We start from the raw sequence: 23,841 nt of genomic DNA on the forward strand, positions 1-23,841 counted from the left end.
AAGGGCCCAGCGGAGCGGTGCTTGAGATGAAGGGGCCAGCGGAGCGGTGCTTGAGAGGAAGGGCCCAGTGGAGCGGTACTTGAGAGGAAGGGCCCAGCGGAGCGGTGCTTGAGATGAAGGGCCCAGCGGAGCGGTGCTTGAGAGGAAGGGCCCAGCGGAGCGGTGCTTGAGACGGCGGTGCCCAGCGGAGCGGTGCTTGAGATGAAGGGCCCAGCGGAGCGGTGTTTGAGAGGAAGGGCCCAGCGGAGCGGTGCTTGAGATGAAGGGCCCAGCGGAGCGGTGCTTGAGATGAAGGACCCAGCGGAGCGGTGCTTGAGAGGAATGGCCCAGCGGAGCGGTGCTTGAGAGGAAGGGCCCAGCGGAGCAGTGCTTGAGACGGCGGTGCCCAGCGGAGCGGTGCTTGAGAGGAAGGGCCCAGCGGAGCGGTGCTTGAGAGGAAGGGCCCAGCGGAGCGGTGCTTGAGATGAAGGGCCCAGCGGAGCGGTAATTGAGAGGAATGGCCCAGCGGAGCGGTGCTTGAGAGGAAGGGCCCAGCGTAGCGGTGCTTGAGACGGCGGTGCCCAGCGGAGCGGTGCTTGAGATGAAGGGCCCAGCGGAGCGGTGCTTGAGAGGAAGGGCACAGCGGAGCGGTGCTTGAGAGGAAGGGCCCAGCGGAGCGGTGCTTGAGATGAAGGGCCCAGCGGAGCGGTGCTTGAGAGGAAGTGCCCAGCGGAGCGGTGCTTGAGACGGCGGTGCCCAGCGGAGCGGTGCTTGAGATGAAGGCCCAGTGGAGCGGTGCTTGAGAGGAAGGGCCCAGCGGAGCGGTGCTTGAGAGGAAGGGCCCAGCGGAGCGGTGCTTGAGATGAAGGGCCCAGCGGAGCGGTGCTTGAGATGAAGGGCCCAGTGGAGCGGTGCCTGAGACGGCGGTGCCCTGTTCAGCGGTGCTGGTCTTGAAGGGCCCTGTTCAGCGGTTCTTGAGACGGCGGTGCCCTGTTCAGCGGTGCTGGTCTTGAAGGGCCCTGTTCAGCGGTTCTTGAGACGGCGGTGCCCTGTTCAGCGGTGCAGGTCTTGAAGGGCCCTGTTCAGCGGTTCTTGAGACGGCGGTGCCCTGTTCAGCGGTGCAGGTCTTGAAGGGCCCTGTTCAGCGGTTCTTGAGACGGCGGTGCCCTGTTCAGCGGTGCTGGTCTTGAAGGGCCCTGTTCAGCGGTGCTAGCCTTGAAGGGCCCTGTTCAGCGGTGCTGGTCTTGAAGGGCCCTGTTCAGCGGTTCTTCACATGTGTCTCCAGGGCACCAGATCCAGACAATAGATGGTGTTCATTCGCCATCCGACTTCTTGCTTGCTGGGCCCTCCTGTGCTGGTGTCCCGTGCCAGTGGGTGTCCTCCTTCACCCCAGGAATGGGGCTGGTTGGGCCCTCCTGGGCTGCTCGCCTGCTGCCGGACTTGTCGGCCGTGCTGCTCTTGCCATCCTTCCTTGAGTCTCTGTGGCCCTTGCCTCCCTTTGTAGATGTGCCAGGTGGCACCCCACTTCCTGACGGTGCCAGGGTGGTGGCTGTGGAGGCTGCCGTCTCTGTCCTCTCGCGCCGGGCCTTCCCTTTTTTAGACTTTTTCCCAGGGGGTGGGCTGGCTGTCCCTTTGCTGCTGGCCGATGTAGCTGCCCTCGAAGGTGGTGGACTCCAATATCCCTGGACTATGGTCCTTGTAGGTCCAGGGGTAGTGGTGGCTGAGGTGCTGATTGGACTTTTACGAGATGGAGGGGGTGGGTCAGGTGATGGAAAGAGGTTCAATTTTGAGAGGAAAAGCTTTTTCGGAGCAATGGGAAAGGTAGGTGGAGTGGGTATGGGAGTGGAGGAAGAGGATGTGGTTGTAGGAGAGTCAAGTGTGCTGTCTTTGGGTGCAGGTGCTTGTGACGGAGGCTGTCTTGAGGTGGATGGCTGTTGGGTTGGTGGCTGCCTGCGTTTGTGTGGTTTGGATGAGGGGGTGACAGACACGGTGGGAGAGGACACAGGGGACGTGTAAATGGCAGTGGGGGTGGTTAGTGCACGTGTGAGGAGTGTTCTGGTGGGTGTGCTTGTGATGGACATAGTGGCTGATGATGTTGTGCATGCAAGTGTGAGTGGCGACGTCACAGGGAGGGAGGAGGGAGACGAGGAGGGGGACACAGAGGAGGCAGTGGCTGTTGGCATGTCTGCATTTGGATGTTGCTTGTGTGAATGCTTGTGGGATGTGTGGTGCTTATGTCTGGATGAGCTGCCCTTGGGTGTTGAGGTGTGTGCAGGCTGGTCTGTAGGTGTGTCTGGGATAGGCAGAGGAACAGGGGTGTGGGACTGGGTGGAGGGAGTTGGAGGAGGGAGGCTGGAGACAGGGACAATGGCTGCCGTCAGTGCTGAGGCCAGAGCGTTGAACGATCACTGATGGGCAGCCTGACCCGAATGAATGCCCTCCAGGTATGCATTGCTCTGATGCACCTCTGGATGGCATTCAAAAGGGTAGACTGCCCAACAATGAGCGTCCGGAGGAGGTCAATGACCTCCTCACTGAGGGCAACAGGGGTAACTGGGGCAGGGCCTGAGGTGCCTGGGGCGAAGGAGATGCCCGCCTTGGTGTGCGAGCGGGTACGGGGTGAACGCTGAGGTGCTGCTTGGAGGGCGGAGCTGGTGTGCTGGGTGGCGGTTGTACCTGTTGTTGCGGTGGGCACGGATGTTGCCGCCACCACAAGGGAGCTCCCTTCCGAGGACGTGTCGGTGTCGCTGATGTCTCCACGTGTCCCCGTTGTGGAGCCCCCCTCGCCCTCCGTCTCACTGGTCAAATCAGAGTCCTTTGCATGGCCCTCTGGGGCCATGTGAGATGCAGCTCCCTCGTGCTCCAATGCCACTTCTCCTCCGCCAGATGATGCTAATGCACACATGAACAGGAAGAGCAGACAAAAAAAAGGGGGGGGGGACATAAAGACATGTTGAGTGCATGCTTTGGCAACACAGTTGGCGGAGAGGACAGACACAGAAGACCCCTGCACTATGCCGCGCACTTGGGGTACACTACGCAATCAGTGAGACCTGGCCTACAAGCCAATGGACGACAACTGCACACATAGGTGACACAGGGCCATGGATAGCTGTACTTGGCACCCTACAGAGGTGGAGGGCGGTGACACAGGGCCATGCCTTACGGAGGGGCCTAGCCTACAGAAATCGCCCTGGCCTAGGGATACCCACATCCCTCCTCCCCCACCCAGACACCTCCACTGCGTGCTAAGATTGCAGAATGTGCTTGTACTCACCCCCTTGTGTCTGCTGTGATGTCCTCACGTGCCCATCCAAATCGGGGTAGGCCACCACCAGGATCCGGGACATCAGGGGGGTCAATAGACGACTGGCACCCCTACTACTTTGGGAGGCCATCCCCAGCAGAGCCTCTGAGGTCTTTCTGCTCCCGCGGCAGATGTCCTCCCACCTCTTGCGGCAGTGGGTGCCCCGTCTGTTGTGGACCCCCAGGGTCCGGACGTCCTTGGCGATGGCCCGCCAAATGTCTATTTTGTGATGGGCGCTGACCTATGTGACACGTACAGGGAGAGATAAAAAAATATCAACATTTTCTGCATGCTCGATGTGAGTGGCTCCCCTTCCCCACTCTTGCCATGTGGCACATGCTCTCATCTGTTGTTTGATGCATGCCTCATTCGCTCCCCTCCGCACCGTCATTCATTCACACCACTCAACCCAGGCATAGGCCACAAAACATGGTCCCAGTGTACTTACCTGTTGGTCTGGAGGACTGTAGAGTAGCGCATATTGGGGGAGGACCCCATTTACGAGTTTTTCCAATTCTTCAGAAGTGAAGGCAGGGCCCTTTCCCCAGTCCCAGCAGCCATTGTCTCTTCCAGACCGAGGTCACAGCAGCACTTGCAGTATAGGTCCTCTCCTGTGGATGATCAGGTCTCGAGTGATTAAGCAGATAGAAAATGACGGTCACGGCCGTGGCGGTGCGTACCGCGGCGGTGCGTACCGCGACCGCCGGCGCACATCCTCATTGGCTCCTGAAACCCATAGGGTTCAATGTTAACCAATGCGGCTTTGCACCGCGGTCTTCGACCGCCTACTGCCACGGTGTGCCACGCCAGCGCATTGACCTCACATCCCATTGTCACACTTCACAGGTCAGGCAGCCGCCATTTCAAGGGCCCACATGGCTTAATTTCTACTGCGTCACACAGGCCTAGGCCTTGCATTGCCACTCATACAAGCCATTCAATGCATAGAGAATCGTGTACTGTGCAAGCTGGGTGAACGTACCTCTGGGTTGCTTGACTCTGTGCTCCATGTTGTCCTTCCTAGGCACCGTCCGCTGGGACTTGCGAGGAGATGGAGGAATCCTCCGGTGTACAGACCGCTGGTGGACCTGTCGACAATGGAAGAAAGACATGTCATACAGACATACAGACTTGACCGTGCCACTATACAGGAACTGTGTGCCCAGCTGGAGCCAGACCTGATGTCACCCATCCGCCTACCCACAGGGATCCCCCCTCTAGTGCAGGTTCTGTCAGTGCTCCAAGTGGGTCATTTCAATCTACAGTGGCCATTTCATCAGGGATGTCCCAGCCTATGTTTTCTAAGGTATTGTCAAGAGTGTTGTCTGCCCTGATGAAATACATGCGGAGCTACATTGTTTTCCCTGAGGTGGGCGATTTGGCTACAGTGAAGGGTGATTTCTATTCCCTTGGACATATTCCCAACATCATTGGTGCCATTGATGGGACCCATGTGGCTTTGGTTCCCCCCAGAGGAAGTGAACAGGTGTACAGGAACAGAAAAAGTTATCATTCGATGAATGTCCAGGTGGTATGTTTGGCTGACCAGTACGTCTCCCATGTAAATGCCAAGTTCCCTGGGTCAGTGCATGACGCGTACATCATGCGAAATAGCAGCATCCCTTATGTGATGGAACAGCTACAGAGACACCGTGTGTGGCTAATAGGTGACTCTGGTTAACCCAACCTGTCCTGGCTACTGACCCCAGTAAGGAATCCCAGGACCAGGGCAGAGGAACGCTACAATGAGGCACATGGGCGTACTAGGAGGGTGATCGAGCGGACCTTCGGCCTCCTGAAGGCCAGGTTTAGGTGCCTGCATATGACAGGTGGATCCCTAATGTACTCACCAAAGAAGGTGTGTCATATCATCGTGGCCTGCTGTATGCTTCACAACCTGGCTTTGCGATGCCAGGTGCCTTTCCTGCAGGAGGATGGTCCAGATGGTGGTGTTGTGGCAGCGGTGGAACCTGTGGAGAGTGAAGAGGAGGAAGACGACGGGGACGACACAGACAACAGGGACAGAGTGATACTGCAGTATTTTCAATAACACACAGGTAAGATTCAACACCGGCATTTTACGATTACTTACAGTCTCCTGCCTCTCTACTGTCTGGCCTATTCCCCCAGTGTATGTTAACTGAGTTGTGACTTTCCCTTCAAATTTCAGAGATGTGGCCCCCACTGCGTGACCTCTGCTTTGTTTACCCATGGACTACAGCTGTGTGACAGTGGTATGTTCTCATCACTGTGTAACTGGACATTTTGGCAGCGTTATGTCTAATACATTTGTTCACAATACAGGCAGACTCCAGATGATTTTTGTGCAATAAGTATTTTTATTAAAGTGCAGAATTTAGGGACATGGTTGCAAATCGGTGATGGGTGATGGTGGAGGAATGTCCATGGCAGAGTCCAGCTTTTCAATCTCACAGGTGCATTGTCCATATGACTGTGGAAGGTGGAGCAGGGGCAGTTAAAGGTTGGACAGGGTGACAATGTGGGACAGTGGGATGACATCAGGGGGTATCCTTGCTGGCGGGGTCTTGGCATCCTACTCTGTCTTTTTCCGAGATCTCAGGCCCTGTTTGCGGGGTGGTTCTTCTTCTGCAGGGGGTGGGGTTCTGGTGGCCTGTTGTTGTGTGGGGGCCTCCTGTCCACTAGCGCCGGCGGAGGTGGTAGCCTGTTCTTGGTCCATGCTAGTGACAGGGGCCCTTTGTGGTGCCACATGGTCCCGCAATGTGGTGACAATTTGGTTGAGTGCCCCGACGATGGTGCCCATTGCGGAACTGATGCTTCGAAGTTCTTCCCTGAACCCCATGTACTGTTGCTCCTGCATGACCTGGATCTCCTGGAACCTGGCCAGTACCGTCGCCATCGTCTCCTGGGAGTGGTGGTATGCTCCCATGCTGGAGGAGAGGGCCTCGTGGAGAGTGGGTTCCCTGGGCCTGTCCCCCCCCTGTCGCACAGCAGCCCTCCCAGTTCCCCTGTTTCCCTGGGCCTCTGTCCCCTGGACCGTGTACCCACTACCACTGCTCCCAGGTCCCTGTTGTTGTTGGGGTGGTGGGTTAACCTGGGTGCCCTGTAGTGGTGGACACACCGCTGATTGACGTGTCCTGGAGACAGAGGCATGGGCCCGCTGGGTGGGAGCTGTGCTGGTGTTCCCAGAGGGGGTTGGGTCTGCTGTGGCCTGTGGCTGTGTGAGGGGAACCGACTGTCCTGAGGTCCCCGATGGCCGGGCTGGTCATCTGGGTCCACGGAGACAGAGCTGCTGTCATCACTGGTGGCCTCTTCTGGGGGTGGGATGGACATTTCTGGACCCTCCTGGGCGGTGTGGTGGCGTTCGGGTCCTGCAGGAGTATAGAGGTATGGTTATTGCTTCAGTGTGTGCCATATCGTGCAATGGGTGGGTGCCCGTGTACCCCAGGGCTGGCATTCCTGTGTGGGGGCTTTTGTGAGGGTGGCTTGTGGGGGAGATGTGTATGTGCAGTGGGCATGCTTTGGTGATGGGTGTCCATGCTTTGTGGACTCATGCAGGGCTAGGTGTTGGGATGGGTGGGTTGTGATGGTGAGACATTTGCAGGGAGTAGGTGTGATGGGGGTGGGGGTGAGGGTGGGGGTATGATTTTGGATGCAGGTGGGGTGGGGAGGATGAAGTAGTTAAGATTTGACTTACCAGAGTCCATTCCTCCAGATACTCCTGCGAGGCCTTCAGGATGCAGGATGTGCAAGACTTCCTCCTCCCATGCTGTAAATTCTGGGGGAGTAGGTGGGGGTCCGCCGCCAGTCTTCTGCACCGCGATGTTGTGCCTTGATACAATGGAACGCACCTTCCCCCGTAGGTCGTTCCACCGCTTCCTGATGTCATCACGATTTCGTGGATGCTGTCCCACAGCGTTGACCCTGTCGACTATCCTTTGCCATAGCTCCATCTTCCTGGCAATGCTGGTGTGCTGCACCTGTGTCCCGTAGAGCTGGGGCTCTACCCGAACTATTTCCTCCACCATGACCCGGAGTTCGGCGTCTGAAAACCGGGGGTGTCTTTGGGGTGCCATGGGGTGGTGTGGATGAGGTGTGGGGTGTTGTATGTGTTGTAGAGTGTGGTGAGTGTGGTGATGTGTGGTGTTTTGTGCGTGGATATTGTGTGGGTGATGGTGTGGTTTGCCTCTGTGTGATGGTGTTATCTAATCTGTGCTGTCTGTCTCTGGCTTTCTGTCGTTTTTTTTGGTCGTAAGGGTTTGTGGGTGATGTGGGTGTGTGTTTTAAATTGTATTGGGTGTGTGGGAGTGGTGTGTGTATGTGTATCAGGTGTGTGTATTTAGAATTGTCCAATGTGGCTGTGTTTTGGAGATGTGTGTGTATTTTGACCGCGGTGGTGTGTACCGCCAATGGAATACTGCGGTTGAAAGACCGCCGCATGGATTCGTGGGTAGGAATGGAATGGGCGTATTTCTGTTGGCGTGACGGTGGAGGTTTGGTCATCGCCAGTTTCCCGCTGGCCTTTGGTGTGGTGGACTTTTGTGGATGTCGGGTTTTTGGCGGTTTGCCAGTTGCGGGTCAGAATGACGTGGCGGTTTACCGTGCCTGCGGCGGTGTTATGGCGGTCTTCTGACCGGCGGTAAGCGCCTTTTACCGCCGAGGTCAGAATGACCCCCTATGTCTTGAGCCTCTAGGATCCGCTGTAGAGCATATGTACTTTGGCGTCATTTCCTGTATACAGAAAGAAAAGTATCAGAAAACATTGTTAGAAATAGAGCAAAATAGGTAATAAGAGTAGGTCTTTGACACGGTTCTTTAACTATAAAACTACAGCTAGCTGTACCTTGCTGAAAGGCATCCATTTCCTTGTGGGTCAACGCTTACTCTTGGCAATCTTACGTACAAAAAGAGACATATTCTCTTATTGGGTTATAACATGTGGATTAGGTATGTTTTTTGGTCCTGACGAATCGCACCGATCTTAACAGACATTTTTTGCGAGAAACATGTTGACCCCGGTGATTGAAGTATAGTTAGTTCTGTACTCTAACTCTCCACATTCCCCAAATTCAGGGACTGACAGTTTTTTTTTTGTTCCTGAGGGTGGACTAGACATTACTTCTAATCCTTACCCACACTCTGTTTTTAATCATGGCGGGGGTCTGGGTTGATTAAATACGATATTTCCAGACCTCTAGCCATTTTTATTTTCACATACCCATATACCAATCCCACATACTAGCACTCAGCTACCGGTATTCTTTACACTCAAAAGATCTCCGGCAAAGAGCCCCCACAAGGGGCCCGTCAGGCATTGCAGTGCCGGCCTACTGAGGAGCAAAAGCCTGATGATGAAGCATGTCACCATTTGGTGAGTGAGGGCTCTTGTTCTAATAAGAGCAGACTCATAGACTCTATTACTTACTGCATACATTTGTACTAGTCTATTGGCTGGAACTGTGTACTTTTGTTTTTTTGGTATTATGATGGGAGTACCGTACACAGGACCAACTTTTCTCTAAACACTCCTGACATATTAGTCCTTCTTTGTTTGTATTTGTCATTTAGGGATCACCAGGAGTCGTAGCTGTGACCCCTGTCTTGCCCTTTGTGACTTCTGGCACTGCCTTTGCGACCCCTGCCTAAAACTCGGCAAAATCAGTGCCAGGAACACACTGCCTAAAACTCGGCAAAATCAGTGCCAGGAACACAAGGGCAGCTCACCCTTGTGGACGTCACTTGGTGATCCAGTTCCTTGTTTTCAATCAGTTGTTTTAATAACGATAATAGGGAATGATATAATCTTATTCACTATTATTGTGAAAATAGAATTAGTTGGAATATGAGTCTCTGACACTTCATGGTAGCTGCAGTAAGTAAAAAACACTTTTTAATGTATGTTGTGAACATGCTTGCAGGTGTGCGTCAGCACCAACAAAATCAGGAGGATGCAGACTTTCCTCTACCAAGGAGATAAGGAGTCCCCACCTAAAGCTGGGTAGGACTCAAAAACATGTTCCTACCATTTGTAGGCACTACCAAGGCTGAATCTCATGCTCTGCAGCTGGAAGTGCTGCACCGTCTAATGTGTATGTGAATGGTTGCACTAATTATGGACTGAAAGGCTTAAAGATGGTTAAAGGAAGTGCATGTATTGAAGCACTCTCTAGGAGTTAAGTGTATGGTTACAATGCAATATTGTTTCAATGCAATGCCTTCTAATGGGTGTTTTTATAATTGCATTTTGATAGTTAAAAATGTATAGAATAAAACACAAACACATATTTTACTTCTTTCAAATGCTTTATTGGTTCCTGTGATGATTATTTCTCTCAGTAGATATGCTTAATTAGCATTAATAAATACCTTCATGCAGGATTACGATTCTTGAACAATTGCATTTAAGTACAAAATGATGATTTTAATTTATGTGTTCCTGCTCATAAACCTTGAAAAACCAATAGACATACTTAATATGCTTATGTTACCCCTTTAGTGGGTCAGAAGTGTTTGTTTAATAAATGTATTTCCCCTTTTCTAAAGAAAATGTACTGACAGGACAATCATTTATTAAGTGTTATTGCATGCTAGGGAATGGTGATTACTGGACTACATCGCCTCCCCTGAGTAGGCCTTGGACTGCTCTGACTCATTACCCTGAGAGAGGCAAGCGCCACAATTGGGTACTTAGGACCATATGTACGAACACATTTTCCCATTGACACAGAATGGGAAAAACCCTTTGCTACATCTGGCCCTTAGTTCCCAGTAAGAACAATTATGGATCTATTACTTGTGCTGGCCTCACAACTAATAGCCCGTACCTTAGGGCATGAGTTATAGTTACTTCAGATAACTATAACTATAACTGCTGAATTTCTATGGTTTTGTGTGTGTAAAATCTGAACCTAACTATAATGTCCCTGTGACATTTATTTTTTCAGTAAATATATATGGGTTTAACTTATTCAAATACACTTACTGTGGACTGTAAAGGCATGTGTGGTAAAGGCGTTGCATTGTAAAGGTATTGAATGGTAAAGGAATTGTGGTTAAGGCATGCATTTTAATGCCATACATCCATCTATTAGTTTTATGTTTCAGGATAACCATGGCTTAGCTTGAAGGAAAAAAAATATATTATCCCACAAAGCATTGATGAAACTTAAACTGCAACTCAATGTAGTGTTATCAGATTTTTTTAAATAATAATCATGATGTAGTGCGGGGCTGTTGAATACTGTCTGTGTATAATGACTGAATTCTACCAGTACAAGTCAAAACTGAAGATCCAGTATTTGATAACCTGCCACACCTCCCCCCCTTTCCTTTCCCTGCTTCATTTTCTCCCACCCCCCACTTTCCTTTTCTTTCCCCTCCTTCCTTACCCCTTCATTCCCCCCTCCTTCCTTTCCCCCCTCCTTTCTTTATTTACTAGTCTCTTTTTTCTTTTTCCTTCTCTCCTCTTTCTCTCCCCTCTACCTCATCAGGACCCTGGCTCTGGTCTCTCCTATTCCCTCTAGCATATTCCTCCTCATAGAACCGTCTCTTTGAGACATGGAAAGGACACTGAGTACTAAGCAAGACCTATGCCGAGCAAAGACAAAAGACCCAGGCCCTAATGTCCCGATAGACCTGCTACTCTGCTAATATATTATCCCGGCATATATCAACTTCCTGTTGTTATGACCTCCAAAGTAAAGATTCCCGGTCTAAAATTAACATCCTCCTGTGTAGACGTGCCACGGCCTGCTCCCAACCCAGACCCCGACACAGCGAGGAGCGAACTTCTTATCCTCGCCTACATCTTTTTCTTTTACTTTCTCTTTTTCTCTTCTTTTTTTTGGGCCGACGGGACAGGTTCTTCAAAATACGATTGACAACATTCCAAGGCTTTCTGTGTTCTTACTATTCTTTGACTCATTATGTATTACTGTTTGCAAAAATGTGGGGCCTCGGTCCCTTTTTGGTCTATTTATCATTTTGCAGTGTTTACAATAAAAATCTTTAAAAACAAATTAAAAAAAGATCCAGTATTTGAAAGAGTTTTTGGGTACTGAGTTGCATGGGATCTTTGCATTTGCCATCACTCTTGTAGCATTGTATCTGAGCAGACTCCAGCTGCTGCTGTTATGGACTTCAAGGTCAACAAAATACTTTTTGTTAGTTAGCCATGATGTGAACGGTAACACCTTTCGTTCATTTAAACTGTTTTTTGGAGAGTGAATGACATATTTTGGTGAGGCAGTTTATATTATGCTTTTGTGGCACTGTGGATTATTTTTCATGCAAAGTCACAAAGTGATATAACAGCACCTGATGGAACTTTAAAAACACAATGTCATTAACTATTAATGGGAAATATGATGTGTTATGCTTCATGGGAAGAGCTCCGCTGTTTTAACAGCGTAAAGAACACACATGTTCTGTCAGCTTTGAACACAGATGAGATATTGTTTTTTTCTGGCATTCAACTAAGTCTGAATGGTTGTGGTGAGCTGTTGATGATACTTTCCTCAGTGGCACAAGGCACGCACAACTTGGCTAGAAATAAATAGTGATTTTTCATTAAATCCTACTGAAGCACATACATCACAAATAATTGTATTTTTTATTTCACAGCAATATCTCCGTAAACAAGTTGGACCTTTATTCCTACACTTTAAAAATGTAACAAACGACTGGAATCGCCTCCCTGATAGCCTGACCGATCAGTGAGTTCTCTGTTAGCAATATATGTCTGTCCGTTGCACCGTTATAAATACTTCGCATTCAGGCATTGAGTCATGACCTTCTGGAATTGTCTCCACCTACTTGACCTCTAATCATTGTATTAGGCGCACCACGAAATCCCCCATGGAGGCCTGACGTCATTTTGTTCAATAAACAACCCATACAGGATTACGTTGTTATCATATATACTAGTGAGAAAGATCCAGAATGAGTATTTGATTTTACATTCAACCTTTCTAGCAGAGAAATTATCCCGATCCCAAAAGGATTTCTGTGTATTTTAAACACAGTAATCCAAGCATTATTGATGTATTTTCTAGTTTATTCTTAGTGATTTTTAACTTTAAGTGATGCAGTTATCCAAATGTAACTTTGTTAGATTTGATCACCAGTAAACGTGTTGTGTGAACGCTTGATGAAACTAATGACTTTAACAATGTTTGTGTTTTTACACTCACTATTTTGAACTTATGTATTTCAATAATTTGGCCTTAATATAACCCTATATGCCAGGAGTTTTGTTTTAACATCTGTTTAACAGTACTTTATAAAATGTTGAATACTCTTTCTAAGACGTCATTGTTGCTATTGCAGATGTCTGCCCCTACTCCTAAGCTACACCACACTGGTCCATGGGCAAGCTTCCCCTCCCACTGGGCAGGTGCCCAACAGGCTTACCCGGGATTAAAGAACAATATTAGAGGAATGTGAATTATTACTTGTGGATGATAGTCTTCCACAAATGATAGGATCACTAACCCATCAGGTCCAGGGAAAGGTTTTAATAATTTAAACCTGTGCTGGATCCCTGGCAACTACCATACATAGCGGACTGGCCTAACTTAAAGAAAATGTACAAATAATCTAGAAGTACCAAAACAGGTAAAAGTCTAAAACACAAGATGGTTGTCTGACCGAATGTTGAGGAAACTAATATTGTGTAGAAAGAATATCCTGTCAAAAATATCAAGGACCAAAATATCTAGAAAGTAAGTGCCATGAAGTAAGTATAGATTTACTTTTCTTAACTCACATTTAGGTAGCTTAAAGATATATATTTCGTCAAGGGACAAATATGTGGAGTTAAGTATATTCAAAGTTTGCTTACCCATAGAAACCTTTCTTCACAATATTTTTATCCTTGATATTCTTGGGACAATATTTTGTCTACACAAAATTTTTACTTTGATATTTTGGGCAAACATTACACAACAGTATAAAAATCCCACTCCCATTACAAAAAAATAGAGTGAAATTTAATAAACAAGATAGAACCAAAATGAAAATAAATAAATAAGGGGAACTGACAATATGAATTTTAAAACTTTGAAAGACTTAAGAGGAAAAGTGCAAATAGAAGGTACTGTTAGCGCACAGCGAGGATGTCTATGCAATTTAATGTCAATTGCAATGGAGCACTGGTATTATATGCACCAAGCAGGTTCATCTTCTGACTTAGGGTCTCATTACTACATTGGTGGTCCGAGGACCATGGTTCCTGAAGGGCAATAATGGTAGCAATAACGGTAGTGAATAATACATTTGAAAACATCCTCAGAATTTAAGTGGATCAGAAAATGAAGTGCTATTAAAATTGTTCACAATTCGCTTGACTACAGGAACATATATGTTTCTATCACTACAGCTTTTAACAATGTTTCCAGCTGGTAAATATATCAAAAACATGGAAAAACACACACAATTAAATCCAACTTCGTGATACAGAATCAATGCATAGAATTATAGATAGATGATAATGAGTTTGGGGAATGTTTTTCACCAAGGGGTTCTGAATGACATTAAATAGACAACAAGAGAGAAGAACCCTCATGTGACAAACATACCTGTAACTCACAGTTACCCACCTATCATTTTATGTTTGTTATGGTTCCCAATATCATCTGCCTCTGAATATAAATAACAGGCTGAGGCAGATGAGTAATGGCAGTGCAATACATAATGCAGCATCTCCTTAAACAATCCCCACCACCTTCCCTGCATTCCTTCCCCCTCCTGCAGCTATGCTTACGGATTTCAGTCAAAGCTGACAAGTTCTCAGAGAGTGAGGACAGCTTGCCTGGAAGGCCTTTATGACTTAGCAACAGGGTGTAATAACTTTTGTTATCAACTGTTGTACGTCATATGAGTTGTGTATCACCTGTCCCCATGTTGTACCTGTGAATTTCCAGATTCAGAATCTGGTTAAACAAAAGAGGTTTCCTATTGAAGCCATTAATACCAATACAGAAAATTATTATAAATGAAAATAAAACATTATTCTGACATTTACTCGTTCTGTGGGTGTGCATTCAGTACCAACTATCCTTTTCTGTCATAATTCTCAGTGAGACACCATGTGATATTCTTCTTTGGACTAACAATATTACCCTATGAATGTGCAATTAAAACACATCACAGGAAAAGTTTCAGACGTAGCATGTGAACTGTGGAAATTAAACAGTCACCCACATAGCCCATCAGCTGAAGCTATAATCAAAACCATCTGAGCAAAACTGCTATCAATAATATCCTCCGGCCACCAAGCTTATCCAGGGAAGGCTTGACCTACCTTGAACAAACTGCAGTGTGGCGCACTGAAGATTTTTCAGTCTATAAAATATACTCGCCGATCCCGAGTGTGTCTTGAGTTCAGCCTGACTGGGCAAGGCCTCCTTTTTTACATATTATCACTCATTTTGCAAGCCAATACAGACTCGTTAAAGAAGGCCTCACAGGATATCTTTAGTAAGACAGTCATTCGTTGGTCTACATACTTAACAACGGCCGCCAAGGACTTGAACATAAACTTGGATAGCTTAACTTCCACTCCTGTTATGCATCTGGATATACAATCAATCTTGAAAAAACAGGTGCTAGTCCTCTTTAGGAAGGAGAATATACAATCAGTTGTTTGTGCTCACTTGATTGATAACTCATAAGAAGTAATGAAGATGCAGCCTTATCCAAAGGTAGCCTTAAGCACAAAATGCAGAAATCTAATTCTTTCAGTAAGACTAATCGCTCTCCCTATCAACGAGTTCATAGCTGATTGGAAAATCCACTTTGGCATGGCTAGCTGCACGTTCTATGATCACAGGAGAGAATCCATGTTACATCTGTTATGTTGCTGCCCAGAATTTCTAGTAACATATCACACTTTACTAAGGCTAACTTTTTTAAACAAGGAATTCCAATATGCAAAGAAGCCTTTGTTAGCGCATCTGACCTTACTAAGTAAACTTACCAGGGGACGCAAATAGGGCGATGAACCTTTTGACTTGCAATTAAGATGCTCTTACCATAGCTCCAGTACATAATCAATAACCAATACACAATATCAATAATCACCAACAATCCATAACATCAATAATCAATGGAGCCAGTAATTGTCACACACAATGACCTTCCAGTCATGAATAACCACACCATTCAGTAAAAGTTAAAATATGTATTTCCCTATATTAACAATCCTAAGGCCATGTAGATTAATCTCAAAATCAAATGAAACATATACAGAAAAAATACTGGCTGTCTAAAGTGGCAGAAGAAACATAATCTAATTAAAGCTTGAACTACAGAGCATTTAAGGTTACACTGCAAATGAATAACAGTCAACTATGTCTGAGTAATTACGTACATTTGAATTCAGCAGAGAAATTCATCAAGCATTATTCCCTCTTTGTAGGAAAGTCCTTCTTTTTGTCCTGGTCACCCCCACACTTTTTGGACAGGTACTGGTGGTTACTGACTCTTGGCTGTGCCCTCGGTACTGCTTACCAGTCCCAGGTCCAGTGCTCTGTGTAAAGTGGATATGCAAATTAGGCTAATTATAATTGGCTAAGTTAACCTACCTATAAGTCCCTAGTATATGGCAGGGCATGTAGGTTTAGGTACCACAGCATAGTTAGTGCACCCATAGGTGCACTGCTGAGGTGCCCAGTGTCATTTTAAAGGCAGGGCTGCCTTGCTGGCTGCTTTTAAATTAAAGTTATATGCAAATTCGACTTTGGAATTAAAAGTAGTTCCAAAGTCTTAAACTACCTTATTTTTACATATAAGTCACCCCTAACGTGTGCCCTGTGTGCCCCTAGGGCTGGGTGCCATGTAACTATAAGCAGGGACCTTATACAAATAGTTTTATAAGCCCTGGTGAGGTAAAAACAGCCAAATTTGTTTTTCCCTCATTGTAGTGAATGGCCTCCATAGGCTAGAATGGGAAGACTTTATTTTAGTTTTTAAAGTCCCCTTAAATGATGGATACCAAGCGTTTGGTATCAAATTAAATGTTACAATAAATCCCACAACTTCAAGTTGTGGGATTTAATATAACTTGTTCAGGTAAAGAGTTTTAAACTTTACCTGAAAAGTTGCCAATTTCAGCCCTGCATTGTTTTTGCTGCTGTGCTCTGATTGGCCAGCCTCTGGCAGCCTGGCCAGGCTGCCTTGATGAGGTGTGAAGCGGCCTGGCTTTACACAAAGGGTTGTGCCTGTGGGAGGGAATTTCCCCTCAGCAGATGGTGAGGCAGCAAGGGGGAGGGCTGCCAAACTGGTCTTCAAAGGCAGAGAAGGACATTTGGAACAACCCAGCAACACCCCCACATCCTGCAACCCCAGACAACTAGGTGCCTCCTTGATTAGATTGGGAGAGGGCAGGAGAGGGGTGTGGTTATGATTTTTAGCCACACCAGTGGCTGGGCTCAGCCAGATGTAACCTCCAAAAATCAGATTCAGCCATCGTGGATTTTTGAAGAATGTTGCCTCCTGGGATTGAGTTTTGCCACACTTCCCAGGAAGTGGTCATCACAGGGGGAAGGACCCTGAACCTGATTGGAGAACCAGGACCCCCCTGTTTTTCACCCAGGAGCAAGGATAAAACTGGCAGACCTGCACCCACACCTCAGATCCCCATCAGATTCCAACAAGGAAGAACCAAAGGAGAAGAAGGACTGCCCTGCTGGATCCCTGGCCTGCACCTGGAACCTGCACTCAGAAGGACTGCACCAGCTGCACACTTGGGCTTCACCACAAGGACTTTGCCTGGCTTCACCTGGTGCAAGAAGGGACTCCCTGTTTGCTACAGGTGAAAAATTGCTAACCAGAGTCCCCTGCACCAACTCCTGAAGAAATCAACCAGCTGGCCACTGCCCAGTGGCCAAAAAGGAGTTTGTGCCAGGTGCATTCTGGGAGTTGTAGTCTGCACCCCCAAGGATCATCTCAGAGCTTCTGGACCCTTGGGGTGAGCTATGGACCCCAAAAGAACCTTAAAGGAACATCTGGGAGAAGCCCCAGAAGTTTGGAGGCGTTTTGAGAACTTTTGAAAATAAGCTCCATAGAGGGACCGACCCGCCGCAGCAACTCCTGCCGGCTTGCCTCAACCGCGACCCGGCCTGATTTGCAGGTTTGTCCCAGTAAAGAAAATCTCAAAAAAAGAGACTAAGGGGGTCATTCTAAGTTTGGCGGGCGGCGGTCGCCGCCCGCCAAACTTACGCCACCACTTGGCCGCTCCGCGGTCAAAAGACCGCGGGGGCCATTCAGACTTTCCCGCTGGGCCTGCGGGTGCCCGTCAAGGGAGCGCCCGCCGGACCAGCGGGAAAGGCCCTGCAACACAGAAGCCGACTCCGAATGGAGCCGGCGGGTTTGCACGGGTGCGACGGGTGCAGTTGCACCCGTCGTGATTTTCACTGTCTGCTATGCAGACAGTGAAAATCATGCTGGGACCCTGTTAGGGGGCCCCTGCACTGCCCATGCCACTGCCATGGGCAGTGCAGGGGCCCCCAGGGGCCCCACGACACCCGTTCCCGCCATCCTGTTTCTGGTGGTGAAAACCGCCAGAAACAGACTGGCGGGAAGGGGGTCGGAATCCCCATGGCGGCGCTGCTTGCAGCGCCGCCATGGAGGATTCTCCCAGCCGGGGCTAATCCGGTGGGAAACCGCCGGACCCGGCTGGGCGACCGCGGCTTTAGAGCCGCGGTCGGAATACCACATGAAGCACCGCCAGCCTGTTGGCGGTGCTTCCGTGGACAGCCACCCTGGCGGTCTATGACCGCCAGGGTTGGAATGAGGGCCTAAGTCCGAAGGTAAAAAGTTGACCGGGACCTCCCAGCCAGCGTATCCGAGGAGGGCTCCAGGGACGTCGGATCAAGATCCAGGTTTACCCCGGTCGAGGATTTTCACCTCGAAAAAACGACTAAGTCCGAAAGTAAAAATCTCCACAGAGGATTCCCGCGACGCGTATCCGGAGAAGGGCTCCAGGAGGTCGGATTGGACTGGCAGGTTCGTCCCGCTGAAGAAAATCTTCAGAAAAACGACTAAGTGTGAAGGGCTTCATCGCGGTCGGCCTGAAGCTTTGACTTTGCCCCGGTCGAGGTGCAACCAGATGACCCGATTGGCGCTTTTTGTTTCTAGGCGCTAAAAAAACAATAATTATTTAAAAATTCCCTTATCCGATTTTATTCGTTTTTGTGTCATTTTAAAGATAAAAATATAATCTATTCTTATAAATTGGTTTTGGATTTTTAAACTGTTTCCTGTGTTTTATTTAATTACTGTTTTGTGATATTTGAATGCTTTACACTCTGTCTCCTGAGTTAAGCCTTGTCGCTCGTTGCCAAGCTACCAAGGGTTGAGCTGGCTTTAATTTACTGAGACCTAACTGGACCTAAGTGGAGGTTAGTGGCCTATTGCTAAGTGTAGGTACTTACCTGCTCTTAGTAGTAACCCATTTTCCAACACTCTTAGCCTAATTTCATTAGTGAGGATCCTTAACTAACATCAGATTAGCATCAGCATGTTGGGCTTCAAAATAATTTAGTAACACCAATTCGGAAAAGCATCTAACTATGGCTCTATCAAAACAGTGCAGTTGGTGCCTAGAAAGGAAAAGCAAATATGCATAATAATCAACAGTCTAATTCATAATACCTATCTTAAGTGCGGATCAGCAAGCAGAGTCAGTCTTCGTCCTCAGGACATCAGTCGATCAGCAAGACATCAGGATTCAGCATCAAAGTTCAGAAAATACCACGTCTTTAAGCATTAAAGTTAAGCATGTCTCTTGTCAAGACGCACACAAAAATATTGACCTTTCGGTCAGCAAGAAAGTGGGCAATGAATCTGTCTTCTTTCAGTGCAGTGTAGTTAAATCAAAACTACTAAAACTACTTCCCAAATCCCTATTGGCCAGTTAATCGCATGTTCATACTTTGACCAATAATACTAAAACTCCTAATCTATGAATTCTACCATTCCTCCATTCACGTTGTTGATTGGTCTGTCCTGCAATGTCCTCATCATCTGGCTTGTCAGATAACCACATTGTTGCAGCTGCCACTCCAGTCAGTGTCTCCATTGTTCTTCTCCTGAGAACGTCAGTCTCACACACATTACACACAAAACGTTACATTAGCAATAACAGCATCTTCTAGCAGTCGGTTCTCATGAGAAAAGACTTCAGCTATGAGCACATTTAAACAATACAATAGAAATCACAGTTTAACTCTCTAGTACAGCCATTTATTAAACTTTAGGAAATACAGCTTTACCATGAGGCCTTTGCAATTAGGCCAAGACAGTCGCTAAGTTAAGGCCTACAATCAAGAAAATTAAGACATACTGCATAACCCTTAATATGACATATTACTACATTAGTCAAACAGATATTCAACATTTCACAATATTAATTCTACTAATAAGTACACTTTGTGATCTTTGGCGGGCACTCATCGTAATCACATTTTCAAATGTGTGCATTATTTTTCTACTATATTATATTTTCTACACAGACCCCTTATTCAGAATACATAAACACTCATTAATAATTTTTATTAAAACACCTGTGCTACCACCTAGAATCCGGGCCGGCTTTAGGGCGGTGCGACTGGTGCCACTGTTCTAAGGACTGACCTCGAGGGGTGCCAAGTTTTCAAAAATGTATTGGATTTGAAAGCTCCTGCTGCAGAGTTCGTTGCCTTTTGAATGAAGAATGTTGAGATAACTCTACTGATTAATGGTCCTTCTGTAAAGAGAGTGGGGTTTTGTCTAGTGGAGGTTTTGACCCATAAAATAGCACAGAGGTTAGTATGCCTGCTGGTAAGCAAATGTACTATACAGATTACATAGTACATATTATGTAAACAGTTGAGAGAGTTTTGTCTTAGAGAGATCCTCTTGTTACTTGCAATTGATAACCTAAAATCCTAACAGAACAGTGAGATTTTAACTGTCATCAAAGTGCTGCATACAAACTGGTTGGTATGGGTTAGATCATTATATTTTCTTCAGCCATTATCCTAATGTGGCTAAAAAGGCTTTGTTTGGGTAGATAATAATTCATACTAGTAAATCAACCCAACCATGGTGTTACATTTTAGATCCTGAGTTTGTGCTGCTCCTAATGAAGCACTCCGAAACTATACTGCCTACCGTGTATGGATGGCATGTGACGCCTCCATCATATACTCGTCTTTTTCTTATCTAACATTTCCTATGCACTGATTTACACATTGTCTCTGTATAATGTGTGTGTGGTGTAAATGGTTCTGAAACCCTACACAGGTATGATTAGCACTTTAAAACAAAATAAATGCTATGGAGAGATGAAGTGCACTGTTTGAGTACAGTAGTGAGGGAATCTGTGTAGAAGGTAGTCACTGGGGTCACAAACAAACATTGGCACACAGGGCACCACCAGGGCTAAAGCCAGCCCTGCCTTGAACTATAGTTTGAGAACTATTATTCCAAAGGACTTAGCTCGATTTGCCAAATATGTAAATATGATAATTAATTCCATTAAATCTCATTTAAGTTGGTGCACAATATGTCCATGTTTCTCAATGAATTATCCAAGGAATACAATATTGGTTTGCCTGCAATAATTTATCACTGCTAATGATGACTTGTTTTAGCAGAATTCATCAAAAATAGTCTAATCTCATGACTGTGTCCCATTAGGTATAATGAAATTAATGCAATCAGCGCAGCTTGTTCTTATGGAATTCCAGAGTGCCAGGCGCTGGCGTCAGACATCTACAGAAAATGGATGAATAATCCTAACACCACCAGGTGAGTACAGATTGCCACCAACATCTCATTTGAAGAACATTGGCCTTTGATGTCCTAATTGTGACCAGTGCAAAATGTGCATGGTTTTCTGAATCTAGTTTACAGTTGTATTAAAGTTACATCCAGATTCATTCAGTAAGTGTGAATGTACTACATACAAGCTAAGCGACCAATAACAAAGCATATTGTGCACTCATATATGACAATATTTAGGATGTTTAATTTAAAGAATCTTCGATTCGACCTTCATGAAGGAGGCCCAAATCACTAGACGGCTCTACATAGGTGAAGTTTGGCTTTCAACTATAACTTGCACCCTCTCCATGCACTGTTATCTGATCATTTTTCTGCAGATGTTACAGTGACTTTATCAATGATGTTATCAAAGATGTCATAAGTGGTGTAATTTGTGGTGTAATTAGCAGGGCATGGCAAGGGCACGGATTATAGTTACTTTAGGGCACAAGTTATAGTTACATTTTTAAAATGCGAGCCTAACTTTAACCTCCATGTAACATTTGTTTTTTTAAGTGAATTACTATGTTTTTCTTAAATTCTATTTCCCAACTATAAGGTCCCTGTAACCTTTGGTTTTTTTTTCAGTGAATTTCTATGTTTTTTCTAACATATAGTAATTTTCATTACTATACCTTTCTTTGGGGGGCCTGCGTGGAATCCCCACAGCTGATCTCAGCCCCAGGTATCCCATTCCCCTAGGCCTGGCCTAAAAATTAAATTTTTTTGGGGGAGGGGGTGCATGGCCCACCTCCCACAGCTGACCTTGGCCCTAGGGATCCCATTCCCCATAGCCTGCCCTAAACATTTAATTTTTTAGAAGGGAGGGGGCAATGTGGCCCCCCTCCCTGGGCAGGTCTTGGCCCCAAAGACCCCATCCCCTGCGGCCAAGCCTCCTTCTCTATTTTGTTGGGGGAGAGGGCCACGTGGCTTCCCTTCCCCAGGGCAATGTCAGCCCAGGGACCCCATCCCCTGGAGCCCATCCATGTGACCCGTATCCACCCAGGGCACCCAGTCTCAATGTTGGGGACCGTGGGGTGAGCTTGAAGGCCCCCACAGTCCCAGCTGGCTGCCAGCCTCCTGCAGGAGCCAGCATTGACTTCACAGAGAGGGAGCAGCTAAAGCAGCTCCCTCTCTGTGAGAGCAATTGTTTCCTCTGTCTCCCTGTCTGCATCTTTGCAGGCATGCAGATAGAGGAAAGCTCTGCTCCAGTGAAGGAAGTGCTGTTTGACAGCTCTCCCTTGATTGGGGCAGATTGTTTGCTGTGGCCGGAGGCTGCTTTCAAAGCTGACGCCAAGCCACAGCAAGCAGCAATATCCCAGGGGTGGGCAACCAGGGACAAAGTAGGAGCCAGCCCTGGGGTATGGTGGTCCCCAGGGCCTCAGTCGCTCCATGCAAGGGGGCCGCGTGGCCCCCTCCAACATACATATGGATCCTGATGTCTTTATTTAAAATTTGCCCTGGGAAGGTGGCGGTCCAAAGGGCTGTGGGGGGAGGGGAAGGGTTTTCGCGGCTCCACACACACAACTAAAGAAATGCCCCAGGGAGGTGGCAATCCCCAGGGCTGAGGGAATACCCCACACAAATTTGACAAATGCACCGGGGAGGTGGTGGTCCCCGGGGCTGCAGGGGCTGGACGTCGCCCTGCATTAATTTTGATTAATGTCCTGGGGAGGTGGTGGTCCCTCATGTTTAAAAGCATAGAATACAGAACTGGTGTCCTGATGACAAAGAGAGAAATTACAAATTTGGTCTGTAAAGTGAAGATGAATGTAGGCTTCCTCAACTTTTCTATCATTGTGAAAGAGTTCCTAAAATACTCTACTTATGCTTTTGCTTTAATCGTGGTAAGGCTCTTTGCAGTGTATTTGTAAATGAAAATTCCTCACACAGAACATGACAGTTCATAATGACATAGGTGATTAAGGGATAATGACACAGATGAATTTATGTGTAATTAGAGCAAAACAATGACAAAGTACACCATAACAAATGCACACAAAAATTGACAGTGATGATTATTTCAAATAAAATCAATTATGAGTGTTGATTTCCTACAAGTAATCAACAATTAATAAAACACTGAATTTTACAAAAGCCAACAGAGTAAGGTACTGTATGGGATGTCATCACATCCAATTCTAAGCTCAAGGGTAAGACTGCAGAAGTAGGTCCATGTAAGCACTTCTCACATCCCAATGAAACATAATATACTCCCGGAAAGTGTTGGTTTCTTTACTAAATGTAGAGAAGAAAATGTGAAAAACAGATTTGGGGTGGTAAGGGTTACTTATTTGACAATATGCTTGCATCAATATTACAGAATCTTTCTCAAACGTTTTGTGGGAGTTTGGGAATGTCCTGACATTTTATAGATAATGTGTTCCTTTCACAGTATCACACCAAACCTGAGGTCTGCCATCTACTGCAATGCCATAGCAATAGGTGGAGAGGAAGAGTGGAACTTCGCCTGGGAAATGTTCAACAGAACCACTGTTGCAGGAGAGGCTGACAAACTCAGGGCAGCACTAGCCTGCTCGAGGGAGCCCTGGATCTTAAACAGGTGAGTGATAACAACTGTCTGAGGAAACCTATGACCAACATATGGGATCATTTGGGGATGAAGGCAGATGCAGAGATGTAAAGCGGAAATTGTATGAAAACATTCACTGTATAATGAAACTGTTTAAATTCAGACAATGTTGTAGACCTTGTATAGCATATAATACAGTGGTAGTTAAAAGCTATTGTTTCAGAAATGTACTCTG

General features: G+C 46.9%; 1 protein-coding gene across 2 annotated transcripts in view; it reads left to right on the plus strand.

Annotated features, from left to right (window-relative positions):
• LOC138284182 (aminopeptidase N-like) overlaps positions 1-23,841 on the plus strand; it is a 260,695-nt gene that overhangs the window by 209,634 nt on the left and 27,220 nt on the right. For both annotated transcript variants that reach the window (XM_069222680.1, XM_069222679.1), the window contains exons 15-17: positions 11,888-11,979; positions 20,948-21,058; positions 23,469-23,636. In XM_069222680.1, the coding sequence (XP_069078781.1) occupies positions 11,888-11,979; positions 20,948-21,058; positions 23,469-23,636 (371 nt within the window). The remainder of the gene's footprint in view (positions 1-11,887; positions 11,980-20,947; positions 21,059-23,468; positions 23,637-23,841) is intronic.

Source organism: Pleurodeles waltl, chromosome 3_1, assembly GCF_031143425.1.
Source record: "Pleurodeles waltl isolate 20211129_DDA chromosome 3_1, aPleWal1.hap1.20221129, whole genome shotgun sequence".
NCBI classification, from domain to species: domain Eukaryota; kingdom Metazoa; phylum Chordata; class Amphibia; order Caudata; family Salamandridae; genus Pleurodeles; species Pleurodeles waltl.